General features: G+C 41.5%; 1 protein-coding gene across 2 annotated transcripts; it reads right to left on the reverse strand.

Moving 5' to 3' along the window:
- Window positions 1–15314: 15314 nt before the first annotated feature.
- Window positions 15315–21058, reverse strand: DRD1 (dopamine receptor D1). 2 transcript variants are annotated; one of them, XM_061621902.1, is made up of 3 exons: window positions 21015–21058; window positions 19371–20250; window positions 15315–19274 (listed from the first exon to the last, which is right to left on the reverse strand). In XM_061621902.1, exon 3 carries the CDS (start codon window positions 18638–18640, stop codon window positions 17282–17284), a length of 1359 nt encoding a protein of 452 aa, XP_061477886.1. In that variant the 5' UTR covers window positions 18641–19274; window positions 19371–20250; window positions 21015–21058; the 3' UTR covers window positions 15315–17281. The 2 variants fall into 2 exon arrangements, with proteins under 2 accessions (XP_061477886.1, XP_061477884.1); XM_061621900.1 differs by lacking the exon at window positions 21015–21058 and adding an exon at window positions 20928–20946.
- Between the last annotated feature and the right edge of the window lie 1142 nt (window positions 21059–22200).

Raw genomic sequence — 22200 nt, forward strand, 5'->3', positions numbered from 1 at the left:
GCCTTGGGTGCAATCTGCATTGAGCGATACTAATCCAATCCATCTGCACAACTTCTCCTGCATTCATTTTTGGAAGATTTTTAGAGAACTCAAAAGCCTGTACAGGACTTTGTGACCATTTGGTTAGTCCTAATAAAGGTATTATCATACTGTGACTTTGGATTTTTAATAAGAGCTTGCTCTCAGTCAGCTGAACCCCACAAGCCCCATAAGGTCACAAGCCTTTTCAGCAGGTCAGTTCCATACATACACTAAATTTGGGGTGGGGAAATGCTTACTGGCCCGACACCCCGACTTTCCAGACCTGACTTGTTCATTCCTCTTGATGTGCATTCATTTGATTGTGGGATGACTTTAAAAAGGAAGCCTGTCCACATAATCTGTGCACACAATAACCTTCCCTTTTCAGACATGGTGCAGATGTCCGGACAGGAATACCAGGGACAGGGCGCATGACTGCAGGGCCAGCAGCCGCTGTCCTGTTCCCTCTCCACATATTTAGTGTACGCATGGAGATTACCTTCTGAATAATGCTAGCATCTGTGCTTTTTCTGTTTCAATGCATGAATTTTGTCAAATTAATGAAATGAATTGCACCAGTTATTATTTTCAGTTTAGCTTTTCATATTCCCAGTTGGGTTTATGACTCACTCTTTATGAGCAGTTAATCTCTAATCCTGAACTCTAACATCATTGCTCTCATTGGAGAATAATGATGTGTAGCCAACTCCTAAGCAGGGAGATAGAAGTAGAGTTAAAAGCCATATTTCTTTTATCAGCTATGTCAAATATTTCATAGCTATTGCTAAAGATCTGTCAATATGAGAGTAGTCTTTTTTAAAAAAAAAATCCAACAAAATAATGACTGTTCTTTATTCTGTTTCTTATTTTGAGAGGGCCTGAATGACACCTCTGGAACAACTGTCAAAAATGCTAATTTGTCACTTCTCATGGTAAAGCAATAGAAAAGCATCAGTGTTCCAGGGATATCCTGGAACCCAGCCGTCGCCACCACCGGGCTTGCTGGCCCAGTCGGCCGTCAGCACCACCACCAGTAGCAGCCGCAAACCCCCCGGCGGCGGCGGTAGTAGTAGTAGTGGGAGCAGCAGCAGCGGCCCAGGCCCGAGCGGGATCCCGGCTGGAGGAGGAGGAGGAGGAAGGCAGAATCTAGGCAGAGGTCGCAGCAGCGGCAAAGGTCCGCCTCAGCCTTCAATTTCTTTTCCTGGCATATATGCGAACATGTGAATGGTTCACATTCTCACGTCAGTTGTCGGATCAAAATGTGAAGTGCAAGTGAAAAATGGAAATATATATGAAGGAGTTTTTAAAACTTACAGCTCTAAGTGTGATTTAGTGCTTGATGCAGCTCATCGAAAGACTCCAGAATCCAGCCTGGGTCCAAAACGAGAAGACATCATAGAGAGTATCTTGTTCAAGTCCTCAGATTTTGTTACGGTGCAGTTCAAAGACATGGATTCCAGTTATGCACAGAGAGGTAAAGTTCTTTCCCAGTTTTCTTACTCTGGAGATGCAAGGGATTCACCGTGAGACCTTATGCATGCTAAGCATATGCTTTGCCACTGGACTATTGAACCATCTAGAGATTTGGCTCCCTAATACTGCAGTTGGAGCACCCAATATTTGGAATTATTCAAAGGATGCAAGCCTTTTGACCTTCGACATGCCTCCTCCCTGATGGCTTTTCGCCGAGCCTTAAAAACCTGGCTATTCAGGCAGGCCTATGGGATTTCTGGGGCGGATTAGTTTTTATGGTATATTAATTGAAAGATGGTTTTAGATGAATTGATGTTGATGTTGTGAATTGTTGATTGTATATTGTTTTATATTGTATTTTGTATTGTTGTACGTCGCCCAGAGTGTCCGTTAATTCAGACAGATGGGCGACTAACAAATAAAATTTTATTTATTATTATTATTATTATTTATTTATTATCCTCCATTTGTCCATAAAAAAGCCCCACAATAATATTGGTGTGATCAAGCAGCAGGGAGGGTGTGCATTTTGCAAACATTGTCAATGATATGGATGGATATGCACATTCAGAACTGCACTGAAAGTAATGGGAATGGCATCCAGATGTGGAGGTCATCCATCTGCATTGCATTACTTTCATTGGGATGTGTATATGGATGGGAATTCCCATCCACATTCTGCCCCAGCTTGGATCAAGTTCTGCTGTGCAGCATTAACAGGAAAAGAAATCACAGGATAGAACGGGAAGATACGTCTGCCCTCTTTATCACTACAACCCACTCAGAATGAGGAAAATGGAAGGGCTTTGTTTGTCCTCAGTGATGTTGTCACATTGTTATGTGGTGTTGTGTGACATCATGTGATTCCTCATTGGCTAGGATTACAATGTGAAAAAGACCTTCCTCTTTCAGCAAGCCTTTTAAGTAGAGACCTTATTCGAGTCTGCATCTGTGCTGGAATTGCTTTTTAATATATATTTTAAACCTTTTTTAATGTATTTAAAGCTTTTAATGGTTGTTGTGTTTTAATATATTTTGAAGTCTGTTTTTATGATGTTTTAAAGTGTTTTTAGTGCTTTTGTTTGCCACCCTGGGCTCCTACTGGGAGAAAGGGCGGGATATAAATCAAATAAATAAATAAATAATAGTCATGATGGCCATGTACTACCTTCAGTATTGGAGCCGGTATTTTTCTTAATACCAGTTCCTGGGAAATATGAGTGGGGTGAGTGTTGTTGCACTGATGTCCTGCTTGCAGGCTTCTCATAGGCATTTAGTTGGCCACTGTGAGAACAGAGTGCTAAAGTAAACACTTTTAGTCTGATCCAGCAGCTTAAAAACAAAAATGTATCAAAATATCAGCAGATCAAGTAAACAGCGGCTGCAAATAAGCACAAAAGTGAGTAAAAGAGTGGAAGTAGACTTCACCAAAAGAAAATCACTACTTTTGTATTGAAATGCAAACCTCATGGAAATTCTGTGCAGCTATAGTTTACCATGAAAACCCTATTCATAGGGTTGCCATAAGTCAGGATCGACTTGACGGCATTCCATTCCATTCCATAGTTTAAGGAAAAGTGGCAGCTTCATTGTAACTTGCCAATGGCATTTCTACTTTAATCTTCATTCACAACTATAAACTGAAAACAGATTCATGTTTTTGGCAGATCTGTCCACTTTTCAAGACTGGACAAAATTTGGCCAGATAATGAGAACACAGATACCCCTCATGGCTACAAGGAAATGAAAGGATTCATTGTAAACAAATACATGGCTATTTTCTGGATTGAATTACAATGATATAAAATGGTCACACCCTAAGATATCACATTTCCATTCAATCACAAGCAAATCCATATTTACCCTATCATTTATGCCAACAGCATGTGTGCATATCTGTACGTGTGCATGGGTGTATGTCCTGTACGTTGCTCTGTTTTTTGTTGTTAATTATTATTCCTTGTTTTCTTTCCCTGCCTGCTGTGAATGGAAGTGTATTGCTGCAAAACTGCAACTCGAGTTCCACAGTCACACACAGAGTCCACTGGCAGAGGAGATCATTACCAATATATTCTCTGTGTATTTAAACCAGGGGAAAGTAAGGCTTCTGGCAACATTCGCGGCCTGGTTTCAGCTCACTGAATGAATAAAAGCAGCAGTGAGAAAAGGCTCTGCTCTGCTTCAGTAGCACTAGGGCAGGGGAGTCCAGTGAATATGGGAGTGGTATAAGCTTGCATTTTCAGCAGCACCTTATCTGACAGATCTAATTCTCTCATACTTTTACCATGCATCTTTGCATCCAGAGGTGTACTCGCTCAGGATCTTGGGGGGGGGAGTCTTAGACCCCTTACTTTTTTGGGAGCAGGGTCCCTATGTTTCCAGCATCCTGTGAACCAATCAACATGAAAGGGTGCTGGCTACTTTGAAGAGTCTTCTAACATGCTTCTTTGTCCTTTCCTGCTGATTGGAACCAATCAGAATGAAAAGAAGTGAGTCAGCCACTGAGAAGACTCTTCTCAGTAGCTAACATTCTCCTTTTTCATGCGGATTGGCTCCTAGGGATGTCTGTTGATGCAGGAGAAGGCATTAACAAAGATCTCATTCTCAAAAGGGGGGCATGGCTGTGACTAACATGAAGGGACCCTGCACTTCTGGATTTGCCACTGCACTGCTGTTTACATCCATGTACTAGGACAAAAGAGGACAAAAGAAGATACAGATTTGCATGCATTTTGTGTATACTGATCTGTATGTATAGAAGCTATTTTAAACTATTATAATTTAAATAGAAATGCAATATATCTTACCAAAGTAGGGAACACTGTCTGAGTTAGCTGTTAAGGTGCTGATTGCTGATGAGTCCCTGCTATCTCCCTTCTTATGATTCTTTATTCAGACTTGGACCAGATAGCCCTTCAAATATAGGATGCCTTCAAATAGGCATCCTGTCATCTCTAAAGCAGTAGGAGACATGGGCACCCTACCTGGGAGCTTCTACAGCATGGCTCCTTCTTGCACTAATTTCAGAAAAGCCCATGGCCACATGGGAAGAGCCCACAGTAGTCATCACACTAGCATAGCCCTTCATTCTAGAAGGGTTGATACTGGATGGGCATGACGGTTTCCCATACGGCCAGGGCCTTTTCTGACATTACCTTTGCAGGATTGGAAGGAGCCACACTGCAAAGGCACCCACAATGCAAAGGTCAGTGAGAAGGGCCCCCTTTGTGGCTTAGTAAAAGCCATCCAAGAAGGACCTGTGTGAGTGTAGTTTAGCCCAGAAGGATCCGAGAGCCACTTCCAATATTCTGTCCACTGCCTCATTCCCACTCGGTCTCCAACTCCTGATTTCCTTTGACCACTTTCTTGCCACATAGTTTTTAGGGTGAGAAAAGTAAGTGCTCTGCTATCACAAAATTTCAAGTGCAGATGTATTTCTGCAGTAGGGAGATCTGAGCCTAGCTTCGTAGCTCAGTTTTCCCCCTTGTTCTAAGTCAGGGACTCAGTTACAGTAGTGGCAAAATCACCTTTTTAAAAGGATTCCTCTACTTCTCCTGCCTATGTCAAATTAAACAGTTCTTCCACTCAGTTCCTGTTTCCAGGATCCTCCACGAGGTCATTCTGGCAGGTCTTATTAAGGATTTCATTCATCTGGCTTTTTCATCCCTGCCGTTTCCATTTGGAGGGGGGACGGGGAGGAAGAGAGGGAGTTTCATCTATAGAATTTGTACTTCCATGTTTGTCATACAGCTCTGAAAAACATTGGATCATATTTAGTTTTTAAAAAATTCTGATCTGGTATCCAGAGTAAAGGGGCTTATTGCACTGGCTGCCTATATGTTTCCGGGCCCGATTCAAGGTGCTGGTTTTAACCTATAAAGCCTTACACGGCCTGGGACCACAATACCTGATGGAACGTCTCTCCCGATACGAACCTACCCGTACACTTCGTTCAACATCGAAGGCCCTCCTCCAGGTGCCTACTCAGAGGGAAGCCCGGAGGATGGTAACCAGAAAAAGGGCTTTCTCACTGGTGGCCCCCGAATTATGGAACGATCTCCCTGTGGAGGTACGCCTGGCGCCAACATTATTATCTTTTCGACGCCAGGTTAAAACATTCCTTTTCTCCCAGGCATTTTAATAAATTTAATAATTTAATAATTTTAATTTTAACATTTTAACATCTCAACTTATTTTAGCATCTTAGTATGCTAGTATATTTGTATTTTAGTATGTTTAAATTGTTCTATAAGTGGTTTTAATTGTATTTTGTTGTCTTGCTTGTTGTGAACCGCACAGAGAGCTTCGGCTATGGGGCGGTATAGAAATTTAATAAATAAATAAATAAATAAATATTGTTTATATTAATTCCTATCATTTTAAACAATGGTTAGGAAAAATCATAGTTTGGCCTTATTACACTACATTTTAGTATGCTAAACTTGCCCTCCAATTTCTTTGCAACCTATTTGATTTTTATTATGTCACGCTTCATTTGTTTTTTAATCTAGGAAGACCACTGAGAACTGCACTAGGTATATTAAGTAACCTCTTCAGTTTATGTATCACACTATAATTTGCAGGCTGTAATTTACAAGGTTTATTTCCTAGTTTAAATGAAGACCTAAGGAATGCATCAGAATGACTTTTAAGAGTCATTTTGAGAAGAAACAGAGCTGGCATTTGAATGGAATAATTCCACTATAAATATGTTAATGGACACATTTGGGTACTAGATCAAGCAATAAATATATTTTATGTCATCAGGGAAGGCAACATTAGACCAAGGTGATAAAATAAAATTTATTATATGTAAAGAGAGAGGTTTGAGTGGAAATGGTAAGATATAATAGTGAGATTGGCCAAGAATTGAGCAAATTGGGTGGTATTTAACTAGCAAAAGGATTAGTACTAGTGCTACAGGATTCCCCTGTGTCCTTCCGCAGGTTTGTGCATGCCCCACACCATCCCTAAATTTGGGAACCCACAGATTTAGGGGTTGCATGGGGGGAGGAGAGGAACAGAACATTCTATTGTACAAGGAGAAATCCTTGTGCTGACAAAACATTCACCTTAGCACTACACTGAATACAACCCATTGTGTTTAAATCATATGTTTAACCCCAGGGCGTGGTCTAAGGACATATTATGCAGTCACTTTGCATTGTCACAGCCCTGTCCAGTCCATCTTACTCTTTCTATGTCATGAAAAAATTGTTCAGATCTCCAACATATAACAGCATTACCTTCTCACTTGGCAGCCACAGAATTGTCTGAAAGCATGTGATATTTAATTGGTCAGTTAGTTATTTTCTTGCATTTATATCCCACCTTTTTTCCATCATGGAACCCAACGTGACATACATGTGGTTCTCAGGTGGTGTCACCTATCCAAGCACTGGCCACACCCAAACCTGCTTAGCTTCAGCAAAGTAGCATCCTCATGTCCTTCAGACCATATCCTAGGATCCACAATGTAATGTCCCATCTCTGGTGCTGAGCAGGTGTTAGCCCAGTATCTTCTGGATGCAAGACCTCCTGGAAACCCCATGATCACTGTTCAGAACTCCTTCAATATAACATGGAATGAGCATACACCCATAAAAATGCATGTAGCACAGGACCCCCATCCTCTCAGAGTCTTTTTGGTGATAAAGATGCAGACGGCTGTTGTTGCTCTATCATGAGGGGGCATTGGACTCAGAGCACAAATGCTCTAAATAATTTATTAACGAAGGAATAATCTGTATTTGCCACTGAAACATTCAGTGTGTGTGTGTCTGTGTGGGAGGGCTAAGGTCAGAGGATCATGCATGTTGTTTGAGTCCTAGCTACACACGCATAGACAAACGTACTTCCTTCATTTCAGCATTATAATTGAGTAGCAGCAAGAGTCATTTTGTTGTTGACATTGTTTAGCAATTGGGAGTCAGAAATCTATGCCCATCTACTTCATCTATCAGTCAAGAGCAGTCAGCATGTTAAGGGGCAGTACTGCACACCACTCTCCTGACAGTGTCATCAATGCTGATTACTGAGATGGGGGCAGAGAGCTTGGCAGTGATGGAGTTGGGACTGTGTGGGAACACCAGTGTAGCCAATCTTGCAGTTCCACTAGTGCAACCATGCAGCCCAAGGCTCACCACCAGCTGCTCCTGCTACCAGTAGATCCCAATTTGCTTTCTGCCACCTCTCCTCCAAGCTTTAGTGACAGTAAAAACAATAAGATCACAACATATAATGACAATTAAACAATACTCTAGGCTGCTAAACTCTTCAGTTATTGTTGGAATCATATCATAGCCAAAGTGAAGCCTCCTCCTTTAATTATAAAGCTCACACCTTATACCCAAAGTGGCCTGTGAGAAGTATAAAATTATGCATGGCACGGAGAAAGCGGATAGAAAAAGTTTTTCTCCCTCTCTCATAACACTAGAACTCATGGACATCCAATGAAGCTGAAGGTTGGAAGGTTGAGGATCGACAAAAGAAAGTACTTCAGTCAGCGCATAATTCAACTATGGAATCGGCTCCCACAAGAGACAGGGACGGCACCAAGTTGGATAGCCTTAAAACAGGATTAGACAAATTCATGGGAGATACGGCTATCAGTGGGAACTAAATCTGATGGATATGATCTGCCTCCACAGTCAGAGGCAGGATGCTTCTGAGTACCAGTAGCTGGAAAATGCAGGAGGGGAGAGTGCTGTTGTGCTCAGGTCCTGCTTGTGGGCTTCCCATGGGCATCTGGTTGGCCCCTGTGTGGAAAGGATGCTGAACTAGATGGGCCACTGGCCTGATGCAGCAGGCACTTCTCATGTTCTTTTGTTCATCCCACTCCCAAATATTTATAAGCTCAACAGACCTGCACTAAGAGTCTTATTAACTCTAGAAAGAAAACTCCATGCAGCTGCTTTTAGCACTAGGACAAATGCAGTCTTCTTCATCCACACATCTGGAGAGGTTTTGATCTGGAGGATTCTGAAGGGCACCTAGGTCAACCCAGCTACAGTGGGAATCAGCCCATCATTAATTTAGTAATGAGCATCATTTGTATTAGATAGTGTCAGAAGCAAAGAGCAGGGCTGAGCAAGATTCATCAGAGAGGTATGCTTGTATGGTAAAAGACAAATTAAACCAGTGCTGGCCATATTTCATGCTGTAAGGAACAAAAAAAAAAAATCCTAGTGATTCTCAGTCAAACCTTCCTACTACTGAGGATCAGTTGCTGGGGCTTTTGCCTCCATGTCCTGCTTGGCTTCCTAACATTCTTATAAGGGAGCAAAATGCAAACATAGCACATCACTATATCTCACTGGAACACCAGACTTGGAGGTTCCAGTAGCCATTGTGGCCAAAAGACACTGATCTGTGGATTATCTAATCTCCTTTCTACAGCCATCTAAACCAGAGGTAATCAACACTCCTTGTAGCAGTTCCCTCAGCTAATTGTACGTTTTATGAAGAAATACTTCATAATCTACTCCCAATTTATACTGCTTCATCAACAAAAACCTTTTCCACAGCACGTGCAAAATATTTTCTGAGACAACTGCATACAAGTATTCCTAGCGTGGTCACGCCATATGCCACAAAGGCATTATAATCTCTCACAGGAGCAGTTGCACAAATTTTACATTGCTAAGAAGCACAGAATAGGAAATGCAAACTACTTCACTTTCTTGTTTGTGCACATTCAGTAACATCTGAAGCCTCTAGGGATGAGGGAGAAACAGTTCACATTTAAAGGCAAATCTATAAATTTGCACTTTCCAGAACAATATGAGAAAACAGAAATTTGCACTTACCCAAATTTTGCAGTGTAGTTCTCCAATCAACCAGTGTTTACAAAAATGCATGTATTGGTAAAAGTGTGCATAAAATGAATGTATAAGTGAAAATAACCTACAAAAGTGCATTATATTAGTCAAAATTGCATACAAAAATGTATTAATTTGGAGAAATTTGCACTAAAATGCTGAAGAATTTTCTTGAAGCTTTTTAAAGAATAAATTCACAAATTGCTACAGAAATGTGGAGAACTAAATTTAAGACTGGAAAAGTGACAAACTGAGAGAATTGAAATTGACAGATCCTTCCATCCTTAGAAACCACTATTAGTTCCATGAACTCTGATAGACAAAAAGCACCAAAAAGCAACTAAACAAGAGCAAAAATTATTATTATTATTATTATTTGTGTGGCAGATTTCCACATAGATGGCTCACACCTCAAAAAGAGCAATACAAGATTGCTAATTGCATGAATGACGCCTTCTCTAGTTTGGCGCTAAGTGTTGTGCTCAGACTAAGCACTGTTTTGGCAATTGACCTTGTATGTTATCTTTCCCTTACAACAACCTGCCCTGCTTCTCAAAAGAGATGGGACAAAAACACTGCAGTTGACTCCAGTCCCATAGATTTACATGTTGAAGGTTGAATCCAAGGTTTGTTGTCATTCTTCCACTTTCACTTAGATTAGCTTACGCTTAACATAGCATCACCTGTCATGAGTGACGTCCGTGCAGGTTACTCACAGGCTGCTGTGCAGAATAACATAGTGGCAAGAGTCTTCTGGACTATGGGGTGAGGGGAACAGTTTGACTGTGGCCCATAAAATGACATGTCACAGCCAAGAAGCATTTGTTTTTCTGCTTTTTGCTGCCAGTAATAAATTTAACCCTTAGAGTCAGCAATGTGGCTCTTGCTATTTTTTATCACTGTAGGCCACATGTTAATGAAGCTAAATACACTTCACTTTTTAAAAATAATAATAAATTAGCCTGAATACTGCATATGCAGAAGCCCTGGCAACACTGTGATTGTCCGAGAAATGTTCCGAGATGGATTGTATCAGCCTAACTAGATAGATGACTCTTAACATCTATTCCTGACTCTGATTTGCAGCTTTCTATTTTTCATTAGCCCAAACAAGGAAATAAAACCATTATTTAAAATGAAGCGGTGGGAGGAATCAAGATGAGAGATGGCATTAAAAGCCTCGAGGCAATCAGGCCAGAGAGGGTCCCCTCAAAGCTCATCTGTGAGGCTGGAAATTAAGCCAGGAAGGAGAAGAAGTGGAGTTGAACCCCTTTCCTTCTGTCTAAATTCAAGAAACAAACTCTAAGCCAAGAGCCCTTCACTCCCTACTGAGCTCTACAATAATCTCCTCCATCCTCAACATCCAACATTATAGGTAATAAAGTAGAACAGAAGAAGAGCCCTGCCAAAGGTCCATCTACTCCAGCATCTTTTTCTCACAGTGGCCAGCCAGATGCTTATGGGAAGCCTGCAAGCAGGACCTGAATGCAACAGCACTCTCCCCACTTATGATTCCCAGCAACTGGCATTCCATTCAACTGGCATACAGCCTCCAATAATGAGGGTAGAACTTAGCCATCACAATCGTATCTTTTATTTTATTTTATCTCATTTCTATCCTGACATTCAACACACAAGGATCTCAGGGTGGGTCACATAATAAAATCAAAGCATGCTATTCATATCTGCCATAACACATGAACAAAACTAAAATTTCCAACAAAATACCAAGCTGTTCCTACAGCAACATAACTGGTACTGGCTACACCTCCTCACAACCCCTCCCTACTAAAAGCAGACCAAACAAAGTAGGTGCCGGTCATACTTGGGGGGAGGGAGGAATTTCAAAGCCAGTGGGTCACCACTGAGAAGGCCCTCTCTCAGGTAACCAAGCAATGTGCATTACCTGGAGATGACATAACAAGAAGTGTCTCCCCAGAAGGTCTTAAAGCCCAGGCAGGATAGCACAGGAAGTGTTCCTTCAGATAACTGGGTCCCAAGTCATTTAGGGCCTTATATATATGTCAATACTGACACTTCGGGCTCAGTGGCATATAGGCAGCCAGTGCAGACACATTAGAGCTGGTGTTATGTAGTTCCTGCTGGCTAAACCAGTCGAAATTCTGGCAGTCATATTCTGCGCCAACTGCCGTGATTGAACATTTTTCAAGGATGGACCCACATAAAGTGCATGGCAGTAATCTAACCTAACCAACTATTTGTTTGATTGATTCCATTTTTGAATCACTTCCTAGAAAATATCTTGAAGCAAACTCACGGTAAAAACATCAACAATAAAAACAATACAAAATAGTTACATTTGTAAAAACAATTTCAAATCAGATACAGATACAGTTTGGGATACAGGAAGGTCTTAAAATGGTGCTGTAGAGGTTAAGACCATAAGAAAAGCCTGCTGGATCAGGTCAGTGGCCCATCTGTTCCAGCATTCTGTTCTCCCTGCGGCCAATCAGATGCCTGTGGGAATTCCACTAGCAGGACCAGAGTGCCTCCCCACTGGTATTCAGAGGCATACAGCCTCCAAGAGTGGAGGTAGAACATAGCATAATAGCCATAGATAGCCTTCTCCTCCATGAGCATGGATTACTGTAGTCAGGGCATTTCTGTTTAGGAACAGTCAGGATGACAAACCATTCAAAGCCCAAGAACGTTAAGGGCCTCAGAGGGCAAGCCCACCCCAATATTATTCTTTCTGCAGTGTAATGCTAGAGACAGTGCCAGATAAGTATCCTATCCTATGGTCAAAACAAACTGACAGCAGCAAAGCCATGCCCAACAAACTTTCTGCACTAGGTTGGAGAGCAATCTCTTCTTCATACGTGTGATCAGGATAACTCCTGAACAGAGCCGATGTGCAATATAAACTCTCGGTCTATTGACTCTGAGCAGGAACTGATCAGAAAGCAGGGTCCTGCCACACCTATGGAGCCTATGCACATAGATGCATAAAATCTGTTCAGAAGTTAAGCTCAATTCAAACAGGGAAACAAATACACATTGGGGCCAGTCCAAGACCATTTGCTCCCTGAGGCAGAACAGCAAATCCCCACCTCCACTACTACCAAGTCCAGGTGCACAGTATCCAAGACTGGCCAAATAAATTGGCTTCTGGGGCAGACAATTCCCTGAGAGTAAAAACCACAGTAATAATAGATTAAACAAATAACCACTTGCTGCCCTTTAATGACACCCCCAATAAGGCAGATCATTTTGCCTAAGCGTAGGGCTGGTCCTAAGTGGGACCTGCTCCCTCCTCAATAGGGTAGTCATATCTCTTATTTTACATAAGGTAGTCCTTTGTTGGGAGAGTTGTTAGATAACAGCCCTGTATTGGAAGGGCTGTCTGGTTCAAGGCCTGTTAAGATAATGGTCCAGAAGAAGAGAGAGCAGAAGCCATGATGGTACCTGTATCAACAGTTAGAATGTAGGCAACAGACCGAGTAGGCATACGGGTCACCTGGTCACAGTCTTCCCCACGATGGTGAGATGTTTTTCTATTTAAATTATAGCAATTCTTTCTAAATGTGCCTCTGACATCCTACTGTTAAACTAACACGCCTGGGGAAAGTCAGCCAAAATTTCCTGAGTTTGAGGTCATCTCTTCACATTTCCTAGCCCTTCCCACAAAGCTACACTCATCTTTAATCGTCCCTTTGAGCCACATCATACATTGCTTTTAGATGTGCACCTGAAAACATAATCTGAGAAATGTAAAAAATGTGCATTTGCAAACACACTCATAGTACGGCTGCATTCTCCAAGGAGCATGATTGCCTGCAGTACGCTGGGTAGCAAGCCTGAGTTTATCTTGGTGCAGTATGTGAAAGAGCCCTCTCCCTATTACTCCCAGCCATAGGCATCTAGTTGGCCAATATGGGAAACAGGATGCTAGATTACACGGGACTTTGGTCTTCTCCACCAGAGCAATGCTTGTGTTCTTATGAACAGACATAACTCTTTGTCTAGTTGGGAGTCCTGTATTTGTACAACTTGTGCTTACAAAAGCTTTGTTCTTAAAGGATCCATAAACACATAAATGTCACAAGTAGTAGCAATGGGCATGATCCTGCCCCCCTTAAATATCCCAGGATTTTCACCATATGGACTAGCCTTTTGTATCTCAAGGTCCACACACAAAAGACCCTAGTATCTTTTATAATCTCATTTCAAACTACCAGATTGCAACTACTAATATTGGAGCCACACAGAAGCACTTACTAGATTGAACAGACTTTAATTCACACTTTAATGAAACTTCACAGTTGTCCAGTGCGCGTATGGGTGAGATCAGACCTTGAGAAAAACATGTGCACACAATTGACAGAAGTCCATAGGTCCCCCGCTATGGGGTGGTAACAGTGTTGCTTTATTCAAGCATGCCTATCTCATGCAAACCCAAAGAATTTCCAAGGCACTGGTGAGGGAGTGTAATGCTAACCCTGTTGGGGGGGTATTTGGAAGAATGGGAGAGAACAACACTGAAGCAAGTGAGGGGGGAAATCTGAGGCAAAAAAAGTTTGAGACAGGGAACCTTTAAACAAAGTCTCTCAACATAGCTGTCAGAGGCAAACAATTTGGTTTTCCCCCCCCCCTCGGCAACTCAGGGGATCAGAACACAAAGAACTGCCCAGGTAGAACAGCAGAGAGACCTAAAGAGGGAAGCTCACACACACTTTCAGGACTCCACAGTATACTGTAGAGCAAAAAAGTAAAAGATGCTTTGCTAGGATTCTAGAAGGTGGCTAGCAATATATTTGCATGGCAGTTTTATATATGACCCCTGTAACACTGACGATATAAGAACACAACAAAAGTCCTGCTAGATCAGATGAAAGGTCTGATCATTCTTTACCAACAGTGGACAACCAGATGCCTATGGGAAGCCCACATTCTCCTACTTGTGATCCCCAGTGACTGGTATTCAGAGGCACACCACAGCTGATACTGGAGGCAATACTATAGCCACCATGACTAGTAGCCATTGACAGCCTTATCTTCCATGGGTATGTCTAATTCCCCTTTAAAGCATCTCAGATGGTGCTTATTACCACATCTTGTGACAGCAAATTCCACAAGACCACAGTCTCCATGAGTATGATGACGATTATTTTGCAGATTTCAACTTGTTCACCCACCAACAAAAAAGAAGTGATTCAGATTGACTCAAATATTCACCAAGGCATTCTTGATCGTTTTTCACCTCTGATATATCACAGGCCAGAATCCACAAAATGGGGGAAGCTTCCAGCCAAAGAGATAAAGCAGTGGCTCTGTTATAAAAACTAGTAATGCAGACACTCACTTGGTATATACCAGCATAATAATGTGGGCATCTTTAATAACCAAAGCAAAGTTTTTTATCCATTCTTCATTGTTTATAGATACAATTGCAGTAACAAATAGCTATGGGACAGAAAGCCAGAAACAGTTCTTTGTGGTGTGCCCAAAAGGTTTCTTCTTAGGACATAGGAAGTGGCTTTCGTCATGCCATTGGTTGATCTAACTCAGCATTGTCTATACTGACAGGCAGCGGCTCTCTGGGGTTTCAGACAGGGCTCTCTCCCAGTCCTGCCTGGAGAAGCTGGAGACTGAACTTGGGACCTTCTGCATGCAAGGCAGATGCTCTACCACTAAGCTACATCCCTTCTCTTACACAATTTCAACAAGGATAGAAATCAATCTAACCTGAATTCAAGTTTAGAGGGGCATCAAACAAACATTTCAATGGGATACATTCCATTTTGAGGTCCATTTGACATCAGTTAAATGTCACAATAGTTGTTGTTGCAGCAAGATGTTCCAAAGAAAGAAAGAAAGAAAGAAAGAAAGAAAGAAAGAAAGAAAGAAAGAAAGAAAGAAAGAAAGAAAGAAAGAAAGAAAGAAAGAAAGAAAGAAAGATTCTTATTCAAAACAATATGACAAATAAAACACCAGGATTTATTTAATAAATGTAATGTAAATTGCTTTATTTGACCTTATGTTCACAAAATAATTTTTATCATATGTATGAAAGCAGCTTACAGGCAATAGAATTATGAAAACATTCACAATACTTAAATAACACAGACCTGATTCAGGGTGTATATTTTCATTAGGCTTCTAATTTGCCTCACCCAGTCCCCTCTTGCTGATGACACTTCTGGTTGAATGCTATAAGGAGGAGTATGTTTCTGCAAAAGTTTGCACATTCCCATCCCAACCTGCTCAAAAAGAATCCTCACATAATTCTCTTGGAATGTGTTGGTATATTAATGCTGGTGACTGTTGGTAAAATTAGCAACATTTTTAAAATTTTATATTACTAAGGGAATATAGCAGGAATTTTGGTTTCAAGGTAATAAAAAATAAATCTTGGACAACTCTTTTGGAACTCATGGGATAGTGGGGATTTTGCTGCTCCATTCACTGTGTCGGCATCCGGAAAAGGAATGAGGCACTATGTAAAGGGCTGCCAACCACGAAAACTAAAATAAATGTCACTGCTACAGTATCTCACTGCAGACATTCTGGATGAGGTGAAGTAGGAGGTCATGCAGCTTCAGATGGCAACAATATTTATTTCTCTCTTTATTTATTACCAGTTTCATAAAAACAAAGAAAACCTTGGCAGATCAGACCAGGGTTGGGGGATCTTAGTACAGCATTTTGTGGCCATCCAGACGCCTCAAGCAAGTAAACATGCTGGGCCCAAGACCAATAGCCTTCCCCAATGGGTTTTCAACAGCATCTGGTATTAGAGGTATACTGCCTCTGAAAATGGAGGCTCTATTTAGCTGTCATGGATAATAGCTCTTGATAGATCTATTCTCCATTTCATTAAATTCATGGGAGGAGAAGTTTTCCCCAGAAAAGATATTCAAAATCTGACATTAAAAAAATCTAAGAGGGTGTGGCTTATCTTACAAAATGGCAAATACTCATCGTTGGTTAACTAAGATGGCTTTCTTCTTAGCTCAATTCATCTTTAAAGTTGGATTCATATATAAGATATACTATATACAGTTTCACATGCTGACATTCAAGCAAAGTCAACATAACAGGGAACTTCAAAATAAATCGCAGCAATTTGTTTTGTTTCTATAAGGGCACAGCTTTTGCATCTTGTCGTTCAGTCAACTCTGGTCCTATATTTTTGGTGCAGAAATCCTCATAAAAGCCCTGCATTGTCATCACACAACTTTGTTGAGTCTCTGTTTTTTGCTGCATTTTGAACAGCCACAAGTTACATAGTTATCCAAGCAAAGCTCACTTTCAAAATGTTCCTTTGTTTTGTTTTTGTATAAAGTGCTGACTAGTAAACTGGTCAAAAATGCAGTGAATGAGACCCCAGAAATATCCCATTATTTAGATATATATAAAATAAGATAAATAAAGCTAGATTTGTCAACATATGAAAAAATAGCCATTTAAATAATAAATAAATAAAGCCAGTACTGACACATTGTCTTCCTACTATTAAAAATATTCCACTCTTGTTATAAGGCTCTATTGATGTTCGGAAATCATTTATAAAGGCAGCCACCTAATCTGGCAAAATTCACCAAACTTTACTTGCAACCTATAAACACCCATAAACAATCTGCAAGTCAAACAGGAACCTTATATTTAGTTTAATACATTTTGTTCATAAAGTAAAACTTATTAGCTTCCCCCAGTTCTGTTTCTGCGAACATTTAACAAGCTAATTTTCAGTTTCCTTTGCAGCTGCACAGTATCTAAAACTTAGATTCAGGATGAACAACATAGAACAACCTCTAAATACAATGTATGTTAGTTGGAATTCTTTGTTTTAAATCTGATGTTTCTATCCAACAGCAGCTAATTGAGCTCTGGGCTTTTGTGTGATGACTTTAACTCACACGATAGCATACTTTCTTACAAAAAGAAAAAAGAAACACCTTGAAAATCTTTCATTTTTACATTTTGATGGGCTAACTCATTACACCTCAGGTTTTATGTTGACCATTTTGCGTGATGGGGTTGATCTTTTCCAAAGATACATCAGCTTCAAAATCCAAGATACCTGATAGGGCAGGAGACATGTTCTCCAACATTTTAGGCAGTTCCCCCTCCTCTTCCTTTGTTGTAATGTCATTGTCTTCTGGGCATATAACAGCATGGGGGATCAGATAAACCAAATTACACTCTTTGGGGCTGGAGCCTCTAGGCTCAAGCTGACTGGAAAAGGCTATGCCCCCATTGTTGTTGATACTAACTGTCTCTATGGCATTAATGGAAGCAGGGCAGAGTCTGTGGCATCCCAAAAGAGTGGAAAATGCCTTGCGGAAATCTGCATTGAAGGCATAAATGATGGGGTTCAGAGAAGAATTGGCCCATCCAAACCAAACAAAGACGTCAAAAGTGGCAGAACTAATACAAAATGGCTCTGCTCCCCTGGATGGTATACTGGGCTCACAGAAGGGCACCATGCAGTTCAGTATGAAAAAGGGTAGCCAGCAGCATACAAACACCCCCATAATCACCGACAAAGTCTTTAAGACTTTTGTTTCTCTCTTGAAGGACATTTTGAAGGAACTTTCCGGCTGCTGGCATTCCACACTACTTCCATTGCCGGCAGTAGTTTGGCAATTTTTAGCGTGCACGGCTGCTCTTTCCAAGGCTGAAATGCGTCTGATTTGTTTTTGAGCAATCCTGTATATCCTTGTATATGTGACTATCATAATGGCCACTGGGATGTAAAAGCTAATGAGAGAGGAAGAGATGGCATACATCCTGTTTAAACTGGAATCACAGTTGTCCATGGCTACACCTTGGAAAGTGGCATTGAGGTCTAAGAAGCTTGTGGTTTTAGCCTTGTGCCAGTTCAGCTGCACTGGGATGAAGGAGATCAACACAGACAAAGTCCATGCCACACTGATCATGATGAAGGCTGCCCTCGGGGTCATTTTCCTTTCATACCTAAAAGGGCTGGAGATGGCCCAGTATCTGTCCACGCTAATGACACACAGATTTAAGATTGAGGCTGTGGAACACATGATATCAAAGGCTACCCAAATGTTGCAGAACGATCCAAAAGGCCAGAATCCAGCTATCTCAGCAACAGCTTTCCAGGGCATGACCAGGACTGCTACTAAAAGGTCTGAGACTGCCAAAGAGATCACAAAAAAGTTGGTCACCTTGGACCTCAAGTGGCGGAACCTAATGACAGCAGCACAGACGAGTGTGTTCCCTAGGAGTGTGGAAAGGATCAGCAAGGAGAGGAAGCATCCGGTGAGGATTCGAAAGCAGGAATCCCTTTTCACAAACATGCCTTCCCCATCCATGGTTGTGTTGTTCCAAATCATGTTTCCTCCCAAGGCAAGATCATATCATGGGGGCTTGTGATGACATCAGCTCGTGTCCTTGCAGAGGTTACAACTGAGACATCGGGTGTCCATTAATTACTCACCACCAGGCAGAGCCCCTTCAGGGTTGTGCTAAAGTCTCTTGGCTCTTGGGAGGGATCCCATCATCCTTAAGAATCTCATTAAGAAACGTCAGGCATTCTGTGGCAGGTGTCTGAAACTGACTGCCACAGTCATTCCCCCCCCCCAGCAATCCTTTCTGAATTTCAGCCTAAAATAGAATACCTTTAACAGGAACAGACCAGCACAAAATCCCCAGAGAGTCCTGTACAAACAAACTCAACAGCCCAGGGGCTCAGTCACTTTCCAGCTTACATGTATTCTCCCTTAAATACGCTATTGATTCAGTTTATCCAGTGTCCATTTAACTAGCCCTAACTCTACTGAAGCAGAACACATTAAGTGCTTTTCTTTCCAATTTAATTTTCCACCCCTTCCATTGGTTGGACATTTTTATACCCTTTCAGCTTTCGGCCCTTTCTGCTATGAAATTAAAATTTCAGTTCTGTCTTTATAAGTAGCCTCAGGAATCAGCTCCTCATATTGTTCCACATTGTTTTTAAGGTTCACAGTCCTAGAGGCAAAGAAAATAAATTTACATTTTAAGACAGTAAATATATAAGAGATTATAGGTTTTTTTATATAAAGGAGAAATTCTCCCAAGTCCTACCTTTTTTACTTTTGATGCTCTAGTCTTGTCCAGGGAAGAACATTTTTCTTTCGACTTTATTGAGAGTTTGAATTGCATAGCAAAGCAAAAAAGACACAATCGCAGCTGGTAGGCTGCATTGCATCAGGTCTAATCTTCTGATGGTTGGTCTGGTAGGCAGATGTGTGGACCAACAGGTGTGCATTTTTTAGCAAAACCCACCAGACCTAACTTCCAAGATCTCTTCTTCTAAATTAGTCTTCTAAGGATGTGGACAAGCTCCTTCAATTCAAGCCATCTCTTATGATTCATGTGTAAACTCTATGCACCAAGTCGGTCCTGGCTCCTGTCTGGGTGCTCATCACCCAAGTCACGTTTTGTACATCCGTTGAAGTGGCCCATCAGGATGAAATCATCCCAAGGAAAGGCACAATATTTCCAATTCTCTGGCAAAGATCTTGCAAATGTTTTGCTTGCCTTTTAGTCTTCATTGGTTGAAAGGAAGGAAGGAAGGAAAAAGACCTGAGGGCAGATCCCTTTGGCCTTTGATGTAGTTTCCCAGCCAGTGGTTACTATATGAAATATGAGTTCATTAATAGATGAGTTTAGGTCCTTTACTATTGAGCTAGTTTACTCTAAAGAGAATCTACCTTCCTCCTACAGCTCATTATTGTGCCATCCCAGGCATTAGGTCATAGTCAGTCCCTCTCCCTTAGAAAGCAGCCAGCAGCTTCTTCAGGGTTGTTTGTTCTCTGCCTTTGGATTTACGTCTCTGATCCCAGGTGTTCTCTCTTCATCAAGCTGAGCCAGGGATCCTGATGGCATGGGCTTCTTCTTGCCTAGAGTGATAGGTAGCAACATCACCTTGCAAAAGAAGGTCTGTATGTTTGAAGTATCTTTCCTAAATCACAGAGGAGGGAAATCCAGGCATGAGTGAAACTGACAAGCAGGAGCCCCTCAAATTACATGCCCTTAAAATCCAAGCAGCTTCTCCTGTGGAGAGCACAGATAAAAACAATAAACCATACTCTCCAGGCAGACAAAAGAGGAAGCACTGGGAGATTTATTACCAAAATGTTCAGATTTTGAGCATGCTCTATGAACTCTCCAGTACTACATTGGTGTCAGTAGGACGCTCTCACAACACTCCCAATGTTCAAGGTGTGCTGATTTATCCGGATAGTAAATGGACATAGTCAACAAATACATTCGTTTGGCACAGTCTGTAAAAGAACACACCAAGCAAGCCCTGTGAGACCTAAGACCCAGGAAATGTCCAATTAGCAATGCCATTTGGCATATGTACACACTGTGGGTATGACTGCATCACCACACGTGTATAAATATTGCAAGATACCCAAAATATACCAAGCACAAAAGAATATAGGCGTTTCATCTCTCCAAAGGTGCCATTTGTTTTTGTTTTTAAAAGCAGCCTGCTATGGAAATAACATGCAAGCACCACAAAGGAACTCTCCTGCCTAGCCATGAACCCCCAACTCCCACAAACAAAAACACACATAATTTGAGCTGATGCCACGGTTTGAGATTCATCTTTGCCCTCTAGCACGAACCTACCAACATAGGGAAGTCATTTATCCCAAGCGGCGTAGCTGTTAAGGGGTGCTGCTGTTATAGGCTCCCAGCTGAAAGATTAACACTCACCTCATCTTTTTGCTGCTGCTTTATTTCTGGTCCTTCTTTCTCCCCCACTCTCCCCTCACTGCACATCACCACTTTCCCTCTTTGCAATTCGTTGTGTTCACCAACTTCCAGCAACGCAGACTTCAGTATGGGCCTGGCTCCCTCTTCTGGCAGAAACAAGAATCCCCCTATTAGCAGACGGCATTTTTTCTTTTGTGTCCCTGTGTGTGGCTGTGTGTTTTGTGCTGGGGGGTTGGGGAGGGGGGCATGTTAGAGATGAGGGGAATAGAGCCATTGACTGATTCCTCCCTCAGTATATTAACCCTTCTGGGAGCAAAGCATTTTGCCAGCAGACTCTAAGCTCAATAGAAAAGGTTTCTTTCGCTATATATCATCAGGCCTAGTCATTCTCAGCTTCAAAGAAAAAGACCAGTATATCTTGGGCAGTTGCAGCCACATCTCTCCTGTAGACTGTTGATCAAATTGCCCTTACCTGAGCTCACCTCTGATATTACATTTACTGACCAATGTCTTAAGATGTTTGTCACTAGCTAATGACAAGCATCTTAAAAGACTGTGCAAGTGATATTTCCTGCATGTGTGTATGGGCAGGGGGCATGAGATCATGCCTGGGACCCTGACACATTTCTGCCTTCAACCACTACATGTTCGAGATCCCTTCTAAATGGGGTTACCTGTGTATACACCTCAATGTGTGATGGCTCTGAGCTCATAATGTGTCCTCTCTAATTAGGGATGGACTCATCTGTTTGTTTTGGTTTCTCTCCATTCTCATTTGTCCAATCTTAAGATCAGTTCTCCACATTTCCACATCAGTTTGCCTTTAAACAAAAAACATCCTCATGAAAATTTTATACAATTTTGTATGTAATTGTATGCAGTTTTCTAGTTTGGGAAGCGGTTGGGGAGGGATGCTTCCTCTTTCTTTCTTCCCTAATATACAAATTTTTGTAAAGCAATTGTCCCTACTTTCACAAATATGTGCATTTTTATGCACACATTTCTACAAATCGGACTGGACAATCCTTCAAATAGAGGACTCCTGTCTTCTGATAGTCCTTGAAATAGAGGGTTGTCCACTATAAAGAAGGACACATGGACTACTCTCTGGAATCAATTACCAGCTGAAATTAGACAGGGCCGCAGCATCATGAAGTTTAGGCGCCTACTGAAGACGTTTTTGTTT

The sequence above is a fragment of the Rhineura floridana genome, chromosome 3 (genome assembly GCF_030035675.1).
Source record: "Rhineura floridana isolate rRhiFlo1 chromosome 3, rRhiFlo1.hap2, whole genome shotgun sequence".
In the NCBI taxonomy this organism is placed as follows: Eukaryota; Metazoa; Chordata; class Lepidosauria; order Squamata; family Rhineuridae; genus Rhineura; species Rhineura floridana.

Coding starts and splice junctions, on each gene's coding strand:
- DRD1 (XM_061621902.1), bottom strand. CDS start 18,640: ATGATTTGGAACAACACAACCATGGATGGGGAAGGCATGTTTGTGAAA.